This window comes from Rhinolophus sinicus, chromosome 1 (assembly GCF_057876585.1).
Source record: "Rhinolophus sinicus isolate RSI-liver-muscle chromosome 1, RSI-T2T, whole genome shotgun sequence".
NCBI classification, from domain to species: domain Eukaryota; kingdom Metazoa; phylum Chordata; class Mammalia; order Chiroptera; family Rhinolophidae; genus Rhinolophus; species Rhinolophus sinicus.
In genome coordinates this window covers 169,598,113-169,616,624 of record NC_142501.1, presented here as the reverse complement: position 1 = coordinate 169,616,624, position 18,512 = coordinate 169,598,113, and the positions used below count along the sequence as shown (strand labels likewise).

General features: G+C 38.2%; 1 protein-coding gene across 1 annotated transcript in view; it reads left to right on the top strand.

The window, feature by feature from the left end:
* LOC109439743 (broad substrate specificity ATP-binding cassette transporter ABCG2-like) overlaps positions 1 to 18,197 on the top strand; it is a 31,500-nt gene extending 13,303 nt beyond the window's left edge. Inside the window, exons 7-15 of the mRNA XM_088802112.1 lie at positions 831 to 935; positions 1,894 to 2,144; positions 6,421 to 6,503; positions 9,384 to 9,473; positions 11,875 to 11,999; positions 13,123 to 13,277; positions 14,920 to 15,009; positions 15,872 to 15,954; positions 18,012 to 18,197. Of these exons, the coding sequence (XP_088658238.1) occupies positions 831 to 935; positions 1,894 to 2,144; positions 6,421 to 6,503; positions 9,384 to 9,473; positions 11,875 to 11,999; positions 13,123 to 13,277; positions 14,920 to 15,009; positions 15,872 to 15,954; positions 18,012 to 18,159 (1,130 nt within the window). The 3' untranslated portion in view covers positions 18,160 to 18,197. The remainder of the gene's footprint in view (positions 1 to 830; positions 936 to 1,893; positions 2,145 to 6,420; positions 6,504 to 9,383; positions 9,474 to 11,874; positions 12,000 to 13,122; positions 13,278 to 14,919; positions 15,010 to 15,871; positions 15,955 to 18,011) is intronic.
* The last annotated feature ends 315 nt before the right edge of the window (positions 18,198 to 18,512 follow it).

The following is an 18,512-nucleotide window of genomic DNA, read 5'->3' as shown; positions in this document are numbered from 1 at the left end:
TCATGACCCCAACTATAATTGTAAATAGTCTTTAGCTATCTTTCAAAATTTGCTTTTGTTGAATGCCTATCATTTAAGACAATCAAGCACACATGCGACTGGTGAGTATAGGGGAGGTGATTCTAAGAATTAGACTATAGAACAAGATGAGTTCAGATGATCTGGCTCAAGAAGTCAAGGTAATACTTCAAGTGTGCGGTGTTGCTCACGTCCTCTTTACAATTCTGCTCTGGTGATTTGTTCTCCACATTGCAATTCCAGCTGCATATTAAGTTTGGATCTGAATTTAGTAGATGGAAAAGGAACCATTGTAATAGTAGGTACTGGCATTCTCGAAGTCTGTAGGTGAGCCCTGACAACCGAGCACGCCCTGGGCTCCTCCCTAACACAGACCTGCTGCACCTCTGCTGGCTTTTGTTTCCTTGCTTTGAGGAGCATTAGTGCTAGATGCAGCTTTCTTTCTGTTTTCTTTTTCAACCCATATATTTTTCCCCTTTGGGCCTCTATTTAGATTTTTTAAGAAGTAACGGTAAGAACCAGAGCATATTAACAGGTATTTCGGGTCTCATGAATTACGATGGGTAAGGCTTTGTGGGAGTCCCTGGCTGGTTTGGAGGTTGATTTTGCCAGGAGATGGAGAATTATTGAAATATTGTGGGCTTAACTATATAAAAAGAAGGTGTAACTTAGTAAGGGGAGAAGAGAGAAAGAAAACAAGGGAGAAGTTGCTAAATTCTGTCACCCGAGCCTCACCTCCCTCACCCCATGCAAGTGAGTCGTTATTTTCCAAGGCCATGAATTTTGTGTACCTGAATTGCCTTCTTTTGTAGGTCACCACTGTGAGCCCTATAATAACCCTGCAGACTTCTTCCTGGATGTCATTAATGGAGACTCCTCTGCTGTGACATCAAACAGAGAGGATGAAGATGGTGAAGGTATGTGAATTGGTCCAGAGTCACAGATTATCACCTAGTTGAATTGACTGAAGCCTAGCAGTGTGGTAGCTCATTAAAATGTACCTTTGTGAATTTATATTACTAAAGCTGCCCTGAGATGCCAGTTGTCTTAGTACGTGGAGGCTGTTGTAACAAGAATACTATAGACTAGGTGACATATACAACAAACATTTTTTTTCATTTCTGGGGGCTGGGAAGTCCAAGATCAGGTGCCAGCATATTCAGTGTCTGTTGAGGCCCTACTTTCTGGTTCATAGGTGGGCGACCATCTTCTTGTTGCCTCCTCCCATGGTGGAAGCAGGGAGGGAGCTCCCTGGGGCCACTTCTAAGGGCACTAACCCCATTCAGGAGGGCTCCACCCTGATGATGTCATCATTCCTCAAAGGCCCCACCTTCAAATACCATTACGCTGGGGATTGGGTTGCAGTATATTAATTTTGGGGGATACAAACGTTCATTCTGCAGGACCAGTCAACACAGGTGTTCATGAATGCTGTGTTTTTGGTGTAATTTATAAATGAGCATTTATCTGATAGTGTCTAAGGGGAGTTTCCATTAAAATATATGACTATTGTTTATGTAATGTTTTGAAGTAAGAAATATGGTAATTTATGCATTTGCACATAGTAGAAAGCAAGCATGACATTTTTATATGAACAATTACAATTTCCTATGGTACATTTATTTTAAAAGAATCAGGGTGCAGATATTGTATTTAGGAAATGGTGAGTGGTTTGCTGTATCAGTAAGTTTATGGAAGTTGTCAGGTCATTCAACTATACATTTCTCATGTGTAAAACAAGAACAGATCTAATAATGATTCATAGTCAAGCTTTAGAATTGAGATGTTCAGGAAGTACCTATGAAACTGGTTACAGAAAAATGGACTAAATCAGTTATTTTGTTAATGTTTTTCTCTATCCACTTTTATACCAAGCCAAAGAGACTAAAGAGCCGTCCAAGAGAGATAAGCCACTCATAGAAAAATTAGCTGAGTTTTATGTCAACTCCACCTTCTTCAGAGAAACGAAAGCTGAGTTAGATCAACTCTCAGGGGTTCAGAAAAAGAAGAAGAGTGTAGTCTTCAAGGAGCTCACCTATGCCACCTCCTTCTGTCATCAACTCAAATGGATTTCCAAGCGTTCATTCAAAAACTTACTGGGTAATCCCCATGCATCTATAGCCGAGGTAATCTTACAGAGTCTTCTAATTATGCTCTGAAATGCTCATGTAGCAACATTAGATTCTGACACTGTACATGTTAGGATATTACTATCTTCTACTGACATTTTCAGCCCATTCCATGTGGGATATCGAAACAGTCAATGGAATTAATAAAACATAATAAAAGTTTTGCATATAGGAAACTTTTTAAAAGTGATTTTTGGACTATGTAATTCAGAATTTATGTTGATTTAGATAATCTTTAATAGACCATCACTGTAGAGGAAATTTGTTTTCAAAAATTGTGTAGTAAAGGAATTGTTTAGTCCCATTTGGGTTTTTCTGGTAGCTGCATACATTTATTTCCTGATTTATTCAACAAGTTTCTTGATCATGTGCCGCATTTGGGAGCTTGTACATCCAGTGAACACAATGGGTAAAACTGAATATCCCTGCTTTTCTGGAGCACATTTTCTTATGAGGCGAGACAGCTGATCAATTCATAAAGAAATAAAGTATGAAGCGTGGCAGGAGGTAAAAGGGGCTATGAGAAAGGTTAAACAGAGAAGTAGAGGAAGGAAGAGACATAGAAAGAGAAGGAAAAGGGGGGGAATGGGGTGGTTTACATTTTAAGTCAGATTGTCATGGAAGACTTCACCTAGATGTCAGTGAATGCACCTGAATGGAAGAGGGGCTGGTCCATATCTGAGGGAAGAGCCTGCGTGCAAATGCTGTCCTTTATAATTGACCTTCCTCATTTTAGGATTCTAGTCCTCAGAGAGCAGTAGATGCCTAAAATGGTGTGCAACTGACAGAAAGGTAGTAAGCAAACTTGACTTCCATTAAATAAGGCTGTCATTCACTGTCAGATTAACTTTCTCTTCATTACGATGAAATAATGTTCTTTTCCTATTTTGGCTGGTCTGTTGATAGTTGTTTATTCCTCTGTATGGATTTTCTGTTATTGTGAAGCCCTCCATCATATAAAACCTAGTGTTTTCAGTTCATTGGTCATATTTCTAAGGAAATCAATTTCATTATTTTTGGGGTTATTAATTTTATTATCAATCATTAAATTTCTGTTGACTACCAAAAGATGGCATGAAGTTGACTCTATTACTGACTTCTTACCATGTGCACCATAATTTTCATACTTCAGTACTGTTGCTTTCTAAGTATTAATACCTAGAGCCTACATCCCTCTTTGAGATGTACTAATTGTTCCAAACATTTTTGGGACTTGTTATTTGACATTTTTGTTGGAAGGAGAGCACTTTTGCGTACTATCAATCAAGGGTAAATTTTTGTTATTTTAGAGTACATTTGATGTTATTTGGAAAGAAGTCTAGTGAAGTTAATCATGTCCACCTGGTTTCCCATTGGTCCACAGTGAGATGATGTAATGGAGTTGATTCTTCCATGTGATTCATGCATTAGATTTTTTTAACTTCAAAAATAAATTTATCTTTCCTCTCAAAGTGGTTTATAAATGTTCTGTCCAAGTCACATATATTGTAGTTCTGAGCAAGGCCTGATTAGAGTGGAAATATTTCTAATACACCACAATTCTGCATCTTTTGGTGCTCGAGTTACTTCCGCTGCAAACCCCAGGCCTAGTGTCTCCAGGGTGCCTATTCAGCCCCCTTGCCTTCTCAGTGAACTCAGTTCCACAAAAGGAATTCCAAAATGTTCAGAGCAGTGGTGACCTCATACAATAGGGATACAACCTTGCATGTCCCTGAGCATCTGCTTAACTGGAGCAGCTCTTGTTCAGGTTTTTGAATAGTGGTATATTAGTTTAGGGCAGGAGTTAGCCAGTTATTTTTGTAAAGGGCCAGGTAGTGAGTATTTTAGGCTTTGCAGTCCATGTGGTGTTTGTCTCATGTAGTAATCTCATCCATTTTAGTGAGACACAGCAGCTATAGATGATACGATACATAAACAAATGGACATGGTTGTGCTCCAATTAAACTATTCATGGACAGTGAAATTTGATTTTCACATAAATTTCATGTGGCAAGAAATATTCCCCCTTTTTTTCAACCATTTAAAATTGTAAAAACAGTTGTTATCTCCTGGACTGAACAGAAATACACGGTTGACCCTGTTTGGCTTTGTGCTGTAGGTTACTGACACCTGGTTTGGGTTTTTAATTTTTCATGTATGTGATTTGCTTCTCTAAGTGTTTAAAGGTGTAGGTATTAAAATGCTTTATGGCTTCTGGCTGATAAATCTTGTATCTGTTGTCGTAGCTTTACTTAGGTTTGAACTAGTCATTTACATGATTTAGACTTTGCTACTGATAACGCATTTATTGAAATGTATTTGGAAGGTCTTGGAATGAATGGATTATCTGTGTAAAAAGATTTAATATACGTTTAAAGTACCAAGGGTTTCCTGATCAAACCAACTTGGAAAACATTATCTCTTCGAGATTTATCTATACTCTTAGCATATTAAACATTTTGACAATGCATTAATATTTTTGTGACAGCCATAAAAATCTCTCAGAACTCACCTTGAGAAATATTGGTAAGTAAATTTGAGTAATGATAGAATCACACATTTAGAGAATTTCTTTCTTTTCTTAATGTTGATGATAGAGACCAGATACACAGACAGGGAGTCTTGGGTCCCTTGTGCAGTGTTTACTTTATCTGTTTGCTTTCCTTAATGCAAAAGGAAATAAAGATGCACCTTGTAAAAGCATGACAGTATTGTGGGATTAGTCATTTCGTCAATATGTTTGAAAGCTGACTTTGAAAATACTTTTAAACTTTGCGACCTGTAGGAAACATCCCAATGTAATCCTGATCGTCTGTTAGTAGAAGATATCACCTTTGAATGCAAAAGAAACAGCATGTGGAGTGTCCAGTTTAAAAAGTCTCAATATTTTTAAAGTTATACTGCGTGAAAGTGTAGACGTGTATACATGAGCATGCTTATATGTTGATGGAATCATCCTAATTTGTTTTGGAATCTTGATCTGTTGACATGATGTACAGTGTTCTCTGAGGGGAATTAAAATATGCCAGGGCAATAGATTTTTTTTCAAAAAATTTTCTGTCTTAGCAAGGGAATTTTTAAGGTTGTTTCAAATCATATTCTTTCCAGACTATGGTCTTCACAAAGTAGCCCTCACAGATCATGATCCTTTTTCAATTTCAATTTGATTTGCTTCATGCCAAAAGCTTGCTTGACAAGTGACTTCAAGTCTTGGTACCGTTGCACTGTTGTAGTCCTGAGATTTTTGTTTTTCTCTTTGAAATTTGAAGATTCCAAGTACAAGGTTGGATATTTTATTTTCTATTGATTATTCTTTCTTACATTTTTATATTTAATACAATTTCAAAGTACAATAGGTAGAAGTTCCTAGACAAATTATATCAGAATGTAATTCTTAGGCTTTGCTTATAGAAGTGTCCTTCAGAGACCATTTTAACAATCTTGAAAATAAGTGATGTTTACTTAGTTTTCTTAGCACTCATCCAACACACTGAGTAAGTGACAGTAGGTCAGCGTGGCAAACCATTGAAGGCTTAGTTCTACACTGTGGGCCGTGGGCCCTACAGGCTGAATGTGCTGGAGAAATGACAGGAGACTGGGTCATGGAAGCACTTGGGAGCCCTCAGGGAAAGCTGACTGAATGCTTTGGTGACAGTGACAATGCAGTGACTTTTCCATGCAAGGTGGACTCTCCCTAGGAGGATAGGCAGACATCCCGAGCTCACCCCTACTTTTTTATTGTGCAAAATTCCATTGTTAGATATTTATGTGTGCTTGAAAATTTTTATTTAGTTCTATGTTAAGAGTAAAGGTATCCTGTTTTTATTTGACCTCTTGAAATATAAAACTATGCATGTTCACTACCAGAAAATTTGAGAGGTCAGGCCAGAAATGATTGCCACTTCAAGTTGATTTTATTCCCGAAATGACTCTGTTAGGCATTTGCACTGCTCTCCTACTCTGTGTGGCATTCCAAGTACCCGTAGCCTGAACTGGACCCTGAACTGCCAGTGCCACGGAAGCACTGGGAGGAATCGTAACTTTTCCCGTAGTCTCCTTTGTTCTCCTGACAGGCCCCCCAACACACAGAGAAGTTGTTTTTTATTTTAATTTAGACAGCAGTCTAGTAATATACACAGTTTTACATTTTCCCAAGCACTCTGGCCAAGCTATTTAATTTTCTATCTCAATTGAGTGATTTGATTATTACCATATATATTATATTATAATAATAAATAGTGTGTTTTTTCTTTTAATTGAAACTCTTCCTCCCCTTTTTTTTCTTTTGGAAAAGATAATTGTAACAATCTTCCTGGGACTGATTATAAGTGCCATTTTCTATGATCTTAAAAGTGACCCTATGGGAATCCAGAATAGGTAAGTAAATTTGCATTTTGATTTTGAGAAAGGGCTGTTGCTTTTTTCAAGGTAATGCTAATCCATTAAGAGTTTGAATTTCATAGAAGTATGGGATGAATTTCGGAGTAGGATAAATCAGTGAATTGAAAGCTTAATGGGACTGTTAATTATAGTGTGTGTGTGTGTGTGTGTGTGTGTGTGTGTGTGTGTATGGTGGTAAAATATACATAACACAAAATTTGTCCTGGTTACCTGTTTTTAGTGTACTGTTAAGTAGCATTCATTACGTTCACATTGTTGTGCAAGCATCACCACCATTCATCTCCAGAACTCTTTTTTTCCATTTTGCCGAAATAAATCTATGTACACATTAAACAAAAAGCCCCATTCCCTTTCCCTACTCCCTGGCGACCGTTACTACACTTTCTCTGAATTTGCCTCGTCTAGGTACCTCATATATGTAGAGTAATAAAGTATTTACCCTTTGGTTACTGGCTTATTTCCCTAAGCATAACATCTGTAAGGTTCATCCATGTTGTAGCATGTGTCAGAATTTCTTACTTTTAAGGGTTGAATAATACTCCAGTGTATAGATGCAGGACATTTTGTTGATCCATTTACCTATCCATGGACACTTGAGTTGTTTCTACCTTTTGGCTATTATGAATAATGCTGCTATGAACATGGGAACACAAATCGGTATCTGTTTCAGTCTCTGCTTTAAATTCTTTTGGGTATACACCCAGAAATGGAGTTACTGAATCATTTCATAATTACATTTATTGTTTTATGAAGAACCACTATCCTGTGTTTGCATTTCTTCCAGCAGTGTATAAGGGTTCAATTTCTTCCCAATCTGGTGAACACTTATTATTTTATTTTATTTTTGACTTTGTAATGGGCACCCTAATTGTTGTGAAGTGGTATCTCGTTGTGTTTTTGATTTGCATTTCTCTAGATTAGTGATGCTGGGCATCATTTCATGTGCTTATTGGCCATTTGTATATCTTCTTTGGAGAAATATGTATTCAAGTCCTTTGCCTACTTTTCAGTTGGGGTTTTTTTTTGTGTGTGTTTTTTTTTTTGCTGTTGAGCTATAAGAGTTCTTTATATAAGAGTTTACAGGATATTAATCCTTATCAGAAATAAATTTGCAAATATTTTCTGCCATTTTGTGGACTGTTGTTTCACTCTATTGACAGTGTTCTTTGATACATAAAAGTTCTACATTTTCTCATAGTCCAGTTACTTTTTTTGTTGTTGTTGACTGAGTTTATTTTCTTTCTATTTTTTGCTTTGTTTGACGTGGGGAGGTGAATAGGACTCCACAGTATCATGGATTACCACCTTGAAAATAATTAGGATACATTAAATTCTTTAACAAAAACTGTTTAGTGTTATAAAATAAATTCTTATAATTTAGGAGGAATTTCACTGTCTGCTAGTCTGAATCATTATGAACATTATTGTACTGTTACATGAAAAACTTAACAAATTGAGCTGCATGTTGCCATGCGTCCTATTTCTGAAATTAGCTTTTCCATTGAGACTAGGCTTTTTTATGTGTCTAGAAAGTTGCATAGCTGCTTGTGTACTGTGTCTGGCTATATTTTGTTTATTATTGTATAAACATTGACTTTTATAACAGCCTGTTGCCTAAGTTCTATTCTTTATTACTATTATAACTCTGGTGTTAAAAAAAACTTACCCAGTGTCTATAGACACTTTGTTTTGGGGATTGTTTACTTGGGGTTGCATTTTTTTACATGCTCTTATTTTTGTGCCATATAAATGGATGTGTCACTTAATCTCTTGTAGCTCTACTGAAATCCTCAGTGTCAATTAAGTTATTTGGTTATGAAGGGATCCCAACACCATTTCAGGGATGTTAGCATGCTTTATATAAAATTTATATTTCCATCGATGTGTTGATAAATTGTGCTTTCCTTTGTAAACCTTAATTATCTCCCTGAGAGAGAAGCACTAATAGTCATTCTTTTCTTACACATGCACAAATTAATTTGTCCTTCATAAGCATGATTTGCTTTCTTTTTGAGTGCGTTGGAAACCATGTTGGTGGTGTGTTGTGTAGGTTTTGCTGATGATTGTATTGTCAAAGTGTGTAGTTACAGTATCAATGGAGATTTGCCTCCCCTGTCTTTCATTTTGCCTCCTCATATCTTAGTTTCGTCTTTACTCAACTTTGAAAAAGTGGTTAATAGAGCTTTTTAACCTTTGCAGGCTTTATTTGGCTGTTTTTCTGTTCATACATTAGGACTGGTAGTCAGTGTTTTTGTTAGTTTAAATTCAAAGTGATAGTACTTTTAACACCTATGTAATCCTCAGCTTGGGTTCCTTAACGAGAACCACAAACAGGGTAGCTTAAATAACAGAAGTTACTTCTTACCCTCCTGGAGATCTGGGTGCCAACGTGGTCGGGCTCTGATATTTGCCCACTGCTGGCTTGCTGCCCCTCCTGTGTCTTCAGTGATGCAGACAGAGCTCTGAGGTCTCTCCCTTTCCTTCTAAGGGTGCTAATCCCTTCATGAGGACCCCACCCTCAATTCATTAGATTCATCTAAACCTAATCACCATCCAAAGACGCCACCTCTAACTACAGTCACATTGAGGGTTATAGCTTTCACATAGGGGTTTTAGGAGACACAGTTCAATCCGTGGTAACCCAGGACCCTGAATTTCAAACTGTGCTACATGGAGTCCCAGGGGCACCACTCTGGAGGCACAGGGATGGTGAGATGCCTAATGGGCTCACACTTCTCTCTCTGTTTTAACCAGAATAGTTACTTAACATTATATCATTTGAAGAGTTTCACAGGTAGGAAATTACTCTAAAAATGTTTAATTGGTGCAGTGATATAGAACCCTGTCTCATTACAGAGCTGGTGTGTTCTTCTTTCTGACAAATAACCAGTGTTTCAGCAGTATGACATCTGTGGAGCTCTTTGTGGTCGAGAAGAAGCTCTTTATGTGAGTATGTCTCTGTTCTGGAAGGGGACTGTGCAGTGTCGGGACTGTTGGTCAAACTGGTCACATTCAATTTCACCCCCCAGATTGCTTCCTGGGGATGACTAATTTTTTTTTATTTTAATTTATTGGGGTGACAATTGTTAGTAAAATTACATAGATTTCAGGTGTACAAGTCTGTGTTACATCCTCTATAAATCCCATTATGTGTTCACCACCCAGAGTCAGTTCTTCCATCACCATATATTTGATCCCCTTTACTCTCATCTACCACCAACGTCCCTCCTTACCCTCTGGTAACCACTAAACTATTTATTGTCTGTGTCTATGAGTTTTTGTTTCTCATTTGTTTGTCTTGTTCTTTTGTTGTTTTTGGTTTATATACCACATATCAGTGAAGTCATATGGTTCTCTGCTTTTTCTGTCTGACTTATTTCACTTAGCATTATACTCTCAAGATCCATCCATGTTGTCACAAATGTTCCTATATCATCTTTTCTTACCGCCGAATAGTATTCCATTGTGTATATATACCACAACTTCTTTATCCATTCATCTATCGAAGGGCATTTTGGTTGTTTCCATGTCTTGGCCACCATAAATAAAGCTACAGTGAACACTGGAGCACACGTGTCTTGAGGTATAAATGTGTCACATTTTTTGGGTAGATACCCAGGAGAGGGATTGCTGGGTCATATGGTAATTCTATTCGTAATTTTTTGAGGAACCGCCACACTGCCTTCCATAATGGCTACACTCCCACCAACAGTGTATGAGGGTTCCTTTTTCTCCACAGCCTCTCCAACACTTGTTACTATTTGTCTTGTTGATGGTAGCCATTCTGACTGGGGTGAGGTGATATCTCATTGTGGTTTTTATTTGCATTTCTCTGATGATTAGTGATGTTGAGCATTTTTTCACATGTCTATTTGCCATTTGTATGTCCTCTGGAGAAATGTCTCTTCAGGTCCTCTGCCCATTTTTCAATTGGGTTGTTTGTTTTTTTGTTGTTGAGTTGCATGAGTTCCTTACATATTTTGGATATTAGCCCCTTATCAGAGGCACAGTTTGCAAAAATCTCCCATTCAGTTGGTTGCCTCTTTATTTTGTTGATGGTTTCTTTTGCTGTGCAGAAGCTTTTAAGTTTCATATAGTCCCATTCGTTTATTTTAGCTTTTACTTCCATTGCCTTTGGAGTCAAATTCATTAAATGCTCTTTGAACCCAAGGTCCATAAGTTTAGTACCTGTTTTCTTCTATGCAGTTTATTGTTTCAGGTCTTATGCTTAAGTCTTTGATCCATTTTGATTTAATTTTGGTACATGGTGACAGATAGCAGTCCAGTTTCATTCTTTGGCACGTGGCTAGGGGATGACTAGTGTTAATTGAGAAAAAGCCACCAGAGACTGGAAGGAAAAGCATGAGCTTGTGGGGCCTGAGACGAAAGGAAAAAGGAGGTTCAAGATTACGGCATAGTCAGCAAATGCAAATGATGCAGAGAAAGCACGAAATAAAGAGGCTGAAAAGGATCTTTTGTTTTTAGCAAATACAAATTCGTTATGACCTTCACAGGAAAAGTTTGAGGGGCTTGGTAGAGAGAAAGTAGTGGGTCGAACAGTCAGTTGAAGGTGGGTGGGTAAAGGTGACAAAGAATATAGAGCAAGCTTAGCCCTCAGTAGAAGGGAGAAAGAGCCAGAAGGCAGCCTTGAAATAAAGTGCAGGCTGTTTTGTTTGTGTGGTTTTCAAATTTGGAAGACACTTCCCCGTATTTATATGCTTGAGGAAAGAATGAAGATATTGGTGGCATAGTTTGGAATCACGGGAAGAGGGGGAATCTAGGACTTCAGAGGGAAGAAAATAGGATTTCATAGCTGACAGGGACGTACAGTTGTCAGGCACAATCATTGATGGGAGGAGCGCCGTTTTATTTTTCATCGTGACGTGGAAGGGGTAACCAGGGATTAGTGAACGGAAGCTGCACTTGGGGTGTGGAGAACAGCAGTGCCACCTTCTTCACAGTCAGAAGTGGGGAGAAAGAAAACCCTCTCTGACCCCTTGGACCAGCTGCTCACGTGCTCTTCTTCACGTGAGCCAGTGTCGGAAGAGGGAGGACATGCAGAACCTGTTTACCTGGAGTGGGGGTCCCCAAGGGCAAAGTGGATGCCATTAGGAGGGAGAAGAGGGGTCACTGCACAGAGCTTGGCGGGACGATGTCCCAGGGGAGGGCACCTAAGGTGGTGCCTGATGCTGACTGGGTGAAAGGGGTGGGTAAACCTGCAGGATGTGAGAAGGTGTCTGTTAGACCCCTGGTGGCCACAGAAATCTGTACAGCAAGTGTTTTCATCATCTGGTCTGTGCCTTCTTAAACTAATGTGGGGTGTATGGTCTGAATTTTTGTTTTTTAGACATGAATATATCAGTGGTTACTACAGAGTGTCATCTTATTTCTTTGGAAAACTATTATCTGATTTACTACCCATGAGGATGTTAACAACTATTATATTTACGTGTATAACATACTTCTTCTTAGGTAAGCAATATGACAGAAAGTATATGTCTTTCATCTCCAATGTGAGGGGAAGATAATTTCTTTTCACAAGAATATATATAACTTCTTTTGAAAAGCTTATATACTGGGTGTTCCAAAAAATGTATACACATGATGTGTATTCATCTTTTGTTATTGGTATATATTGAGTATTACAATTTTAATACAGTTTTTTCCTTTCTTAAAATCTGCATATTTTTTTGGTGCCCTCTGTATATATTAAGATAGTGAACAATAGCAACTTTGGAGCATATTGGGTTCAATAAAGCACTTGTTTGATAAGTGTAGACAGATTCATTTGTGCATTGTATTTAGGCTTCACCCCAGGCTCACTGCCTCAGAATTTCCATATATTTCCATGTACATTTTTGACAGAGCTTTTGGAGAAAATGCTCTGCTTGAGCTTAAACTTCCATTTTATAGATAAAAGGTGTATCATACAGAAGTAGCGTAGAACCAGGATCCTCACACTCCTGACTGGTGGTCTTATGGCTGTTCCAAAAGCTTCAGATTGTCTGACCCATAATTGTAGCCCATTGTAGTTTATAATGCACTTTTATGAAATGTAATTTCACGCCATCCTCAAGCCCAAGCTCTGTGGTACTTTGTCTCAGAGACTTGGGTTCTGAGGTTCTCCCTCAGGTAGTGAAACTACTGGGAGCTCACGTAATCCTCGTGTTCCCAGTTTCTTCACCAACACAGTTACAGCAAACACTGAATAATGTGGTGATGTCTGGGTGAAAAGGGTGTGCTCCTGACAATTCTTCTCTGAAGAGAAGCCAGTAGAATTCTGGCCAGGTGTGCTGCCTCCAGATCTCCATCTCAGGCACTCAGAAATTGTTCATAATTCCCCATAAAGAAGCATAGGTGTTACATGGCAAAGTGCTAATGCAGTAAATATAAAATAGAAAATTGCATGATCATTTTATACAATTATATGGGGTGGGGGGAGATCAATGAAATTAGTGACCCAGGATGGTGTGATAGGGGATGAATTTTTTTCATTCTGCTATCAGTTTCTCAAAATAGAGTGTTATTTGCACAATAAACAATCGAGATACACAGTGACCTAGGCAGTTGGATTAACCCCTTCTGTCTTCCTAAGGACTGAAACCAGTGGTGGAGGCCTTCTTCATCATGATGTTTACTCTCATGATGGTGGCATTTACAGCCAGTTCTATGGCACTGGCCATAGCAGCAGGTCAGAGTGTGGTATCTGTAGCAACACTTCTCATGAATATCACGTTTGTGTTTATGATGGTGAGTAGAAGCTTCTTCTGTGAGAAATAATTATTGCCCCTCATTCCATTCCTTCAAATTTACCTGTTATGGAAAACCTGCTTGGAGGATTCTGTAAATGGGACTCTTAGCTTTAAGGAAGCCATATATTAAAGTATAGCTCATATTCGGGAATGTACCAACTTTTTTTTTCACCTTAACCAGCCTGTTTCGCTACTGCTAGTTAACAACTTTAGTTAACATGTTGCAAATGAGATTTTAAAAGAGACTTCTTGGTGACATACAGTGAAACCTTGATAAATGGGAACTTAAAGAACCAGAAAGTTTTTCATTGGAAGACTTCTTCATGAAAATGACAGCTTCATTGCCTGACTTTGGTCCCTCCTGTGTTTTGAAAAGTACTAAAAAATACTGAAAAAATGAAAGTTCACACAATACTAGGTTCTCTTATTTCTGAGTTCCTGACATTCTCTTATTGATATATCTCTGCATACCTTTTTTTTAAAGTTATTAATCTTAACGTTACATGCATTTAAATTTTACATGCACATAGATAAAAGAGCAGGAGAAGGGAACCAGTTGTCACATTTCCCCTCCTACCGGAAGTAAAGACGAATGTTTAGACTCTTATTACCCAAGTCCTTTCTGCTAGAGTAGGAGTAGGTATCTTTAAATGTTTGTAATTAGCACAAACTATTGGTATTGAAAACTACCCATGTGAACATTATTTAGAAAGTGATAAACCTTGGTATATTTAGTAAAATGTCATCCAATAAATAAAATGTCCTTTGATATAGAAAAATGTTTTTTGTTTGATATATTCGAGGCTTTGATTTATTATTGTTTAATGGTTTATATAGAGAACTTTTAAAGCCCCTCATAAAACCGTATTTTACTGGGAGCTGTTATATATTAAACACTTGGTTAGCTCAAGTTAAAACGTATGTAGTGACACCAGCAACATTGTCATTGTTATGCCCGTCCCCCATGGCAGTGCCAGTGAGGAGAAGTTTTGTATGAACCTCTTCTTATGTACCCGTCTGTTGCTGGAGCGGTCCTTCCTGGGGTCTCCATTGCAATACTGCTTTTTGTTGCTTTAAATGAAGGTATTTACCATGTTTTATGCTACACTTCACCACATTATACCGTGTAGCAGTCTAGGCTATGCCTTACTTCAGGCATGCGTTCTGAACCCCAAATTATTTCTAAAGTTATTGGGAGATAGAGTGCAAACCCTGTAAGTAACAAAACTTGCTGTGTTATGAAGAAGAAAGGGGCATGAGGGGCTCAGGATATGTTCATTATGTCTGTTGGTGGGAACGTACAGCGGTCGTATCATTAAAACAGGCAGTACTTATGGACCTTCCATTGTGTGCAGTCACAGAGAAAGTAAAGCCGTCACAAGGATCTTCTAATTAAAGGAAACACAGATATATTGTCATTCCTTTAAAACCATAAACAGCCTCAGCTATAGAGAGGAATATCCATGCAAAGAGGATATGCTGAGTCTTTAGATGAGTGGACAGAATTTCCAGAAAGACTTGGCCCCAGCAGAAATGTTTACAAGGTTGTACGGGACTTAAAGAGGGTATTCTCTATAGTCTCTAGAATTCTTCATGAAATCTCTCCACCAGTCCTGACTCTTCATATTTGCTCTTTGTAGATCTTTTCCGGGCTGTTGGTCAATCTCAGAACCATAGTGCCGTGGCTGTCATGGCTTCAGTACTTCAGCATTCCTCGGTACGGCTATGCGGTAAGTTTTCCTCCTCTATTACCATGGCTGGGTCATTGTTCCCAAGCTGGGAACAACCAAAATAAAGCCTGACCATCTCATGTCCCCAGACAAGGGCTTTGGAGGTGTCCCAGGAAATCCATTTGGGGACCAATGAAGGAGAGTTTTCTATTAAGCCTTAGGTCACCTTGATGATCACCCGAGTTTTCCCCAGTCACCCTGCTGTTTGAGGTGAAGGGTGGGGAGATATAGTGAAGGAGAAAGATTGACCACTTGAAAAAAAAAAAAAGAAAATGCAGTTGGTTTTCAGTGCAATAGGAAATAGATGAGACAATGGGAGTCTAGAATTCATATTTTATATTATTGAAAGAGAATTTAAAACCATATAATATATATAGCCGCTATTTGCTTTAGAAAGGTAATCAGCTCCAAAGAAAACTGTATGTATTGAAGTAATATAATTGAGTTTCTGACTCCCTAGAATTATGTCCTTTTGATTAAAGCTAACAAGAATGACATGAAAGATGTTACTGTGAATTAACAGTAGTCATTGAGTACCACCGTATCATTTTAATTATAATGCCTATGGGGTTATAACATTGGGACAAAAAGGAGGAAGGAACTCTGGGGTAACAAAGCCTGAGGTCTCCCCTCTTGGCCAAATACTTTATTTCCTTTGTATGAGAAGCCAAAATCCCATCGTTAGGCCTCTTGATTGCCAGGAAAACTCATTGTAGTTGCCTTGGTGTGACAAAGACTGTGAGAGTGATATTTTGTTTGTTTTTAGAAATAACAGTAAAGTTAAACTAGGAGCATGGGATTGTGATAATTTTTTGGAAACTTTTTAAAATTTTACATTTCCCCACTCCTCCTTGTGTTTCAGGCTTTGCAGCATAATGAATTTTTGGGACAGAACTTCTGCCCAGGACTCAATGTAACAGCAAACAATACCTGTAGCTTTGCCATGTAAGTTTACAGTCAGTATCATATGGGTTTGCTTACTGTGTGGTGTGATGTGGAAAGGCCACTGGCCTCAGAGCTGGTGTGAGTCCCTTCAGGTCTGTGACTTCTCTGAGCCTAAATTTTCTTATCTGTAAAGGGAGTTGTTAATTCATGTGAAAGTGCTGTACAATTTGTAGGTATTCTACTACAGTCAGATTGTATTTATGTTGGAGAAATGGTTCTTATGTGTTGTTTGTTTTGGACCCTGTAAAATTTCCTTTTACTGTTTTGATTGTGAGTGTGAGTTTTGACTTTCAGAACATTTGAGTTTGAAATGAGCTGCTTTGGTGTTTTAGCAACGCCTTGCAGTATCTGTACTGTATGGCTCATGTGAAGTGTGTGGATCCACAAACGTGGCTCCTGGGAGCCCAACCCATGGTCAGGAGTAAGAGCTCAAAGGGCAGCAGAAGCGGAAAGGGGTGAACCTTTTCCTGCCACAGTCCTGGCACGTGCCCCTTCCTCCTCCGTTTATGAGTCATTGTGAAATAAACTCTGCAGTTTTTCTTTTTCTTTTTAAACTGACTTGGAATACTACCTGTCGAAGGAGGTATCCTATAGAGGGAGAAACACATATTTCAATAAGCTGAGAAGGAATCCCATTTCTTTGTGTAATGTCAGTGAAACAAATGTCAAGTAAAGAAATGTCAATTTTAATAAACTTAGAAGTTGTTTTAAAAATATAATAACACTTTCCTTTTCAATGATGGTTGTTAATGCTTTGGTTTTGATACTGTATTTAATGGGAAAAGATAATTCTGGTATTCTAAATCTCATGACCATTCAAGTAGAACAGAAATAATTTTGAATAATAGCACAAATGCTATTTTGAAGTAGTTGATCGTTGAACAACATGCATTAGAACTGCAGAGACTCACTTATGTGGGGTTTCTTTTTCTATAAATACTGTAAATATATTTTTTCTTCCTTATGATTTTTTAAATTATATTTTCTCTAGCTTACTTCATTGTAGGAATACAGTATATAATACAGATAACCTACAAAGTATGTGTCAATCAACTATTTATGTTATGGGTAGGGCTTTCAATAGGCCATTAGAGTTAAATTTAATGGGGAGTCAAAAGTTATAAGTGAATTTTTGTCTGTGGGGAGCGTTAGTTCTCTAACCTCCCCCTTCCCATGTTGTTCAAGAGTCAGTGTATTGCCAGAAACCTGTATGAAGAGAAGTTTTCTTTATTTTGCCCACTTACCTCTATTGATCTGGGTATGAGATTTATTTGGAACTAGTAAATCCCAACAGTCATACAAAAATGGTACCAGGTAATTTTGCTACTGTACCAGGTATTTTTAGTACCAGGTGCTTGTCTCACGTGTGGCAGGTACTGCATCCTGCCCTCCTCCAGCTACAAGGCCTACACCTGATTACGGGGCCTGCTGGTGAGGTCTTGTCGCCGAGCCTCTGAGATGCTCATTCCACTCTTGGTGCAAGAGCTGAGCAAGTACAGCTGTGGCAGGAAGCCCTTCCTCGCCTCTCCTCCTAGTTGGAATTCTTAGCCTGCCTTCTTTTGTACGGGTGGTTTGTGGGTAATGAGTTCCCTACAGGGCATTGATCATTTTTGTGAGAGCCCTAGATGTCACGTGTTAAAGCTGAGGTTTTCCCCATCAGGAGTAAGTGAAAAATTACTTGGTAAATGTTTCTGCCCTTTGAAGAGAGCAGCATCATAGATTTGGAAACAAATGAATCAGGAGAGGCAACCTACTTCAAAGTGTGAGTCTGTGAGTCTGACTAAGTTCCTTAAATCTTAGTCTTTTTATGTATTGAATGTGTATAATATCGACCCCATTGAGTTGTTTTAGGAATTAACTGAAGTGTCATGTGCAGGTTACTTAGCATAATACCTAGGAGAATTGTAAGCATTTGTTGTTATCTATTTTATATGAAGGGATAGTTATTTAAGGCTTGATAACCTATAGGGCTTCTTTAACGAAGGAACAGTAATATATTGAGTGAAGTTGGACAGATGGTGAGGATGAAGTCACATTCTGTTTCTGTTGCATTTCAGCTGTACTGGCGAGGAATTCTTGATAAACCAGGGCATCGACCTCTCACCTTGGGGCCTGTGGAAGAATCACGTGGCCTTGGCGTGCATGACTGTTATCTTCCTTACAATTGCCTACCTAAAGTTGTTATTTCTTAAGAAATTTTCCTAAATTCCTCTCTGATTTACATAATTTGTCTACACATTAAAGTGGAGCACTTTGATTTAAGTATTCAATGAAGTATTTTGTTGTCTTCTTTTTGTTTGCCATCACACTGTTTTGCAGCCAGAATTATTTTCAACAGAAACTTTCACAGAAATTACCTGAACTGAATTGTACTTGAAATAACCCAAGTCATAAACTAGTGATATTCTGTACTGTTTATAAGTTCATCTAGTCAGACAGTAACCACAAGGGAGAAGTGTAGTTTACTTTATTGACTAAAGAAGAATTCTACAAACTCGTGACAAGTTACTAATATCTCTGGTATGAATTTCCTCATCTTTAAAAGAAATAGGTGGGTT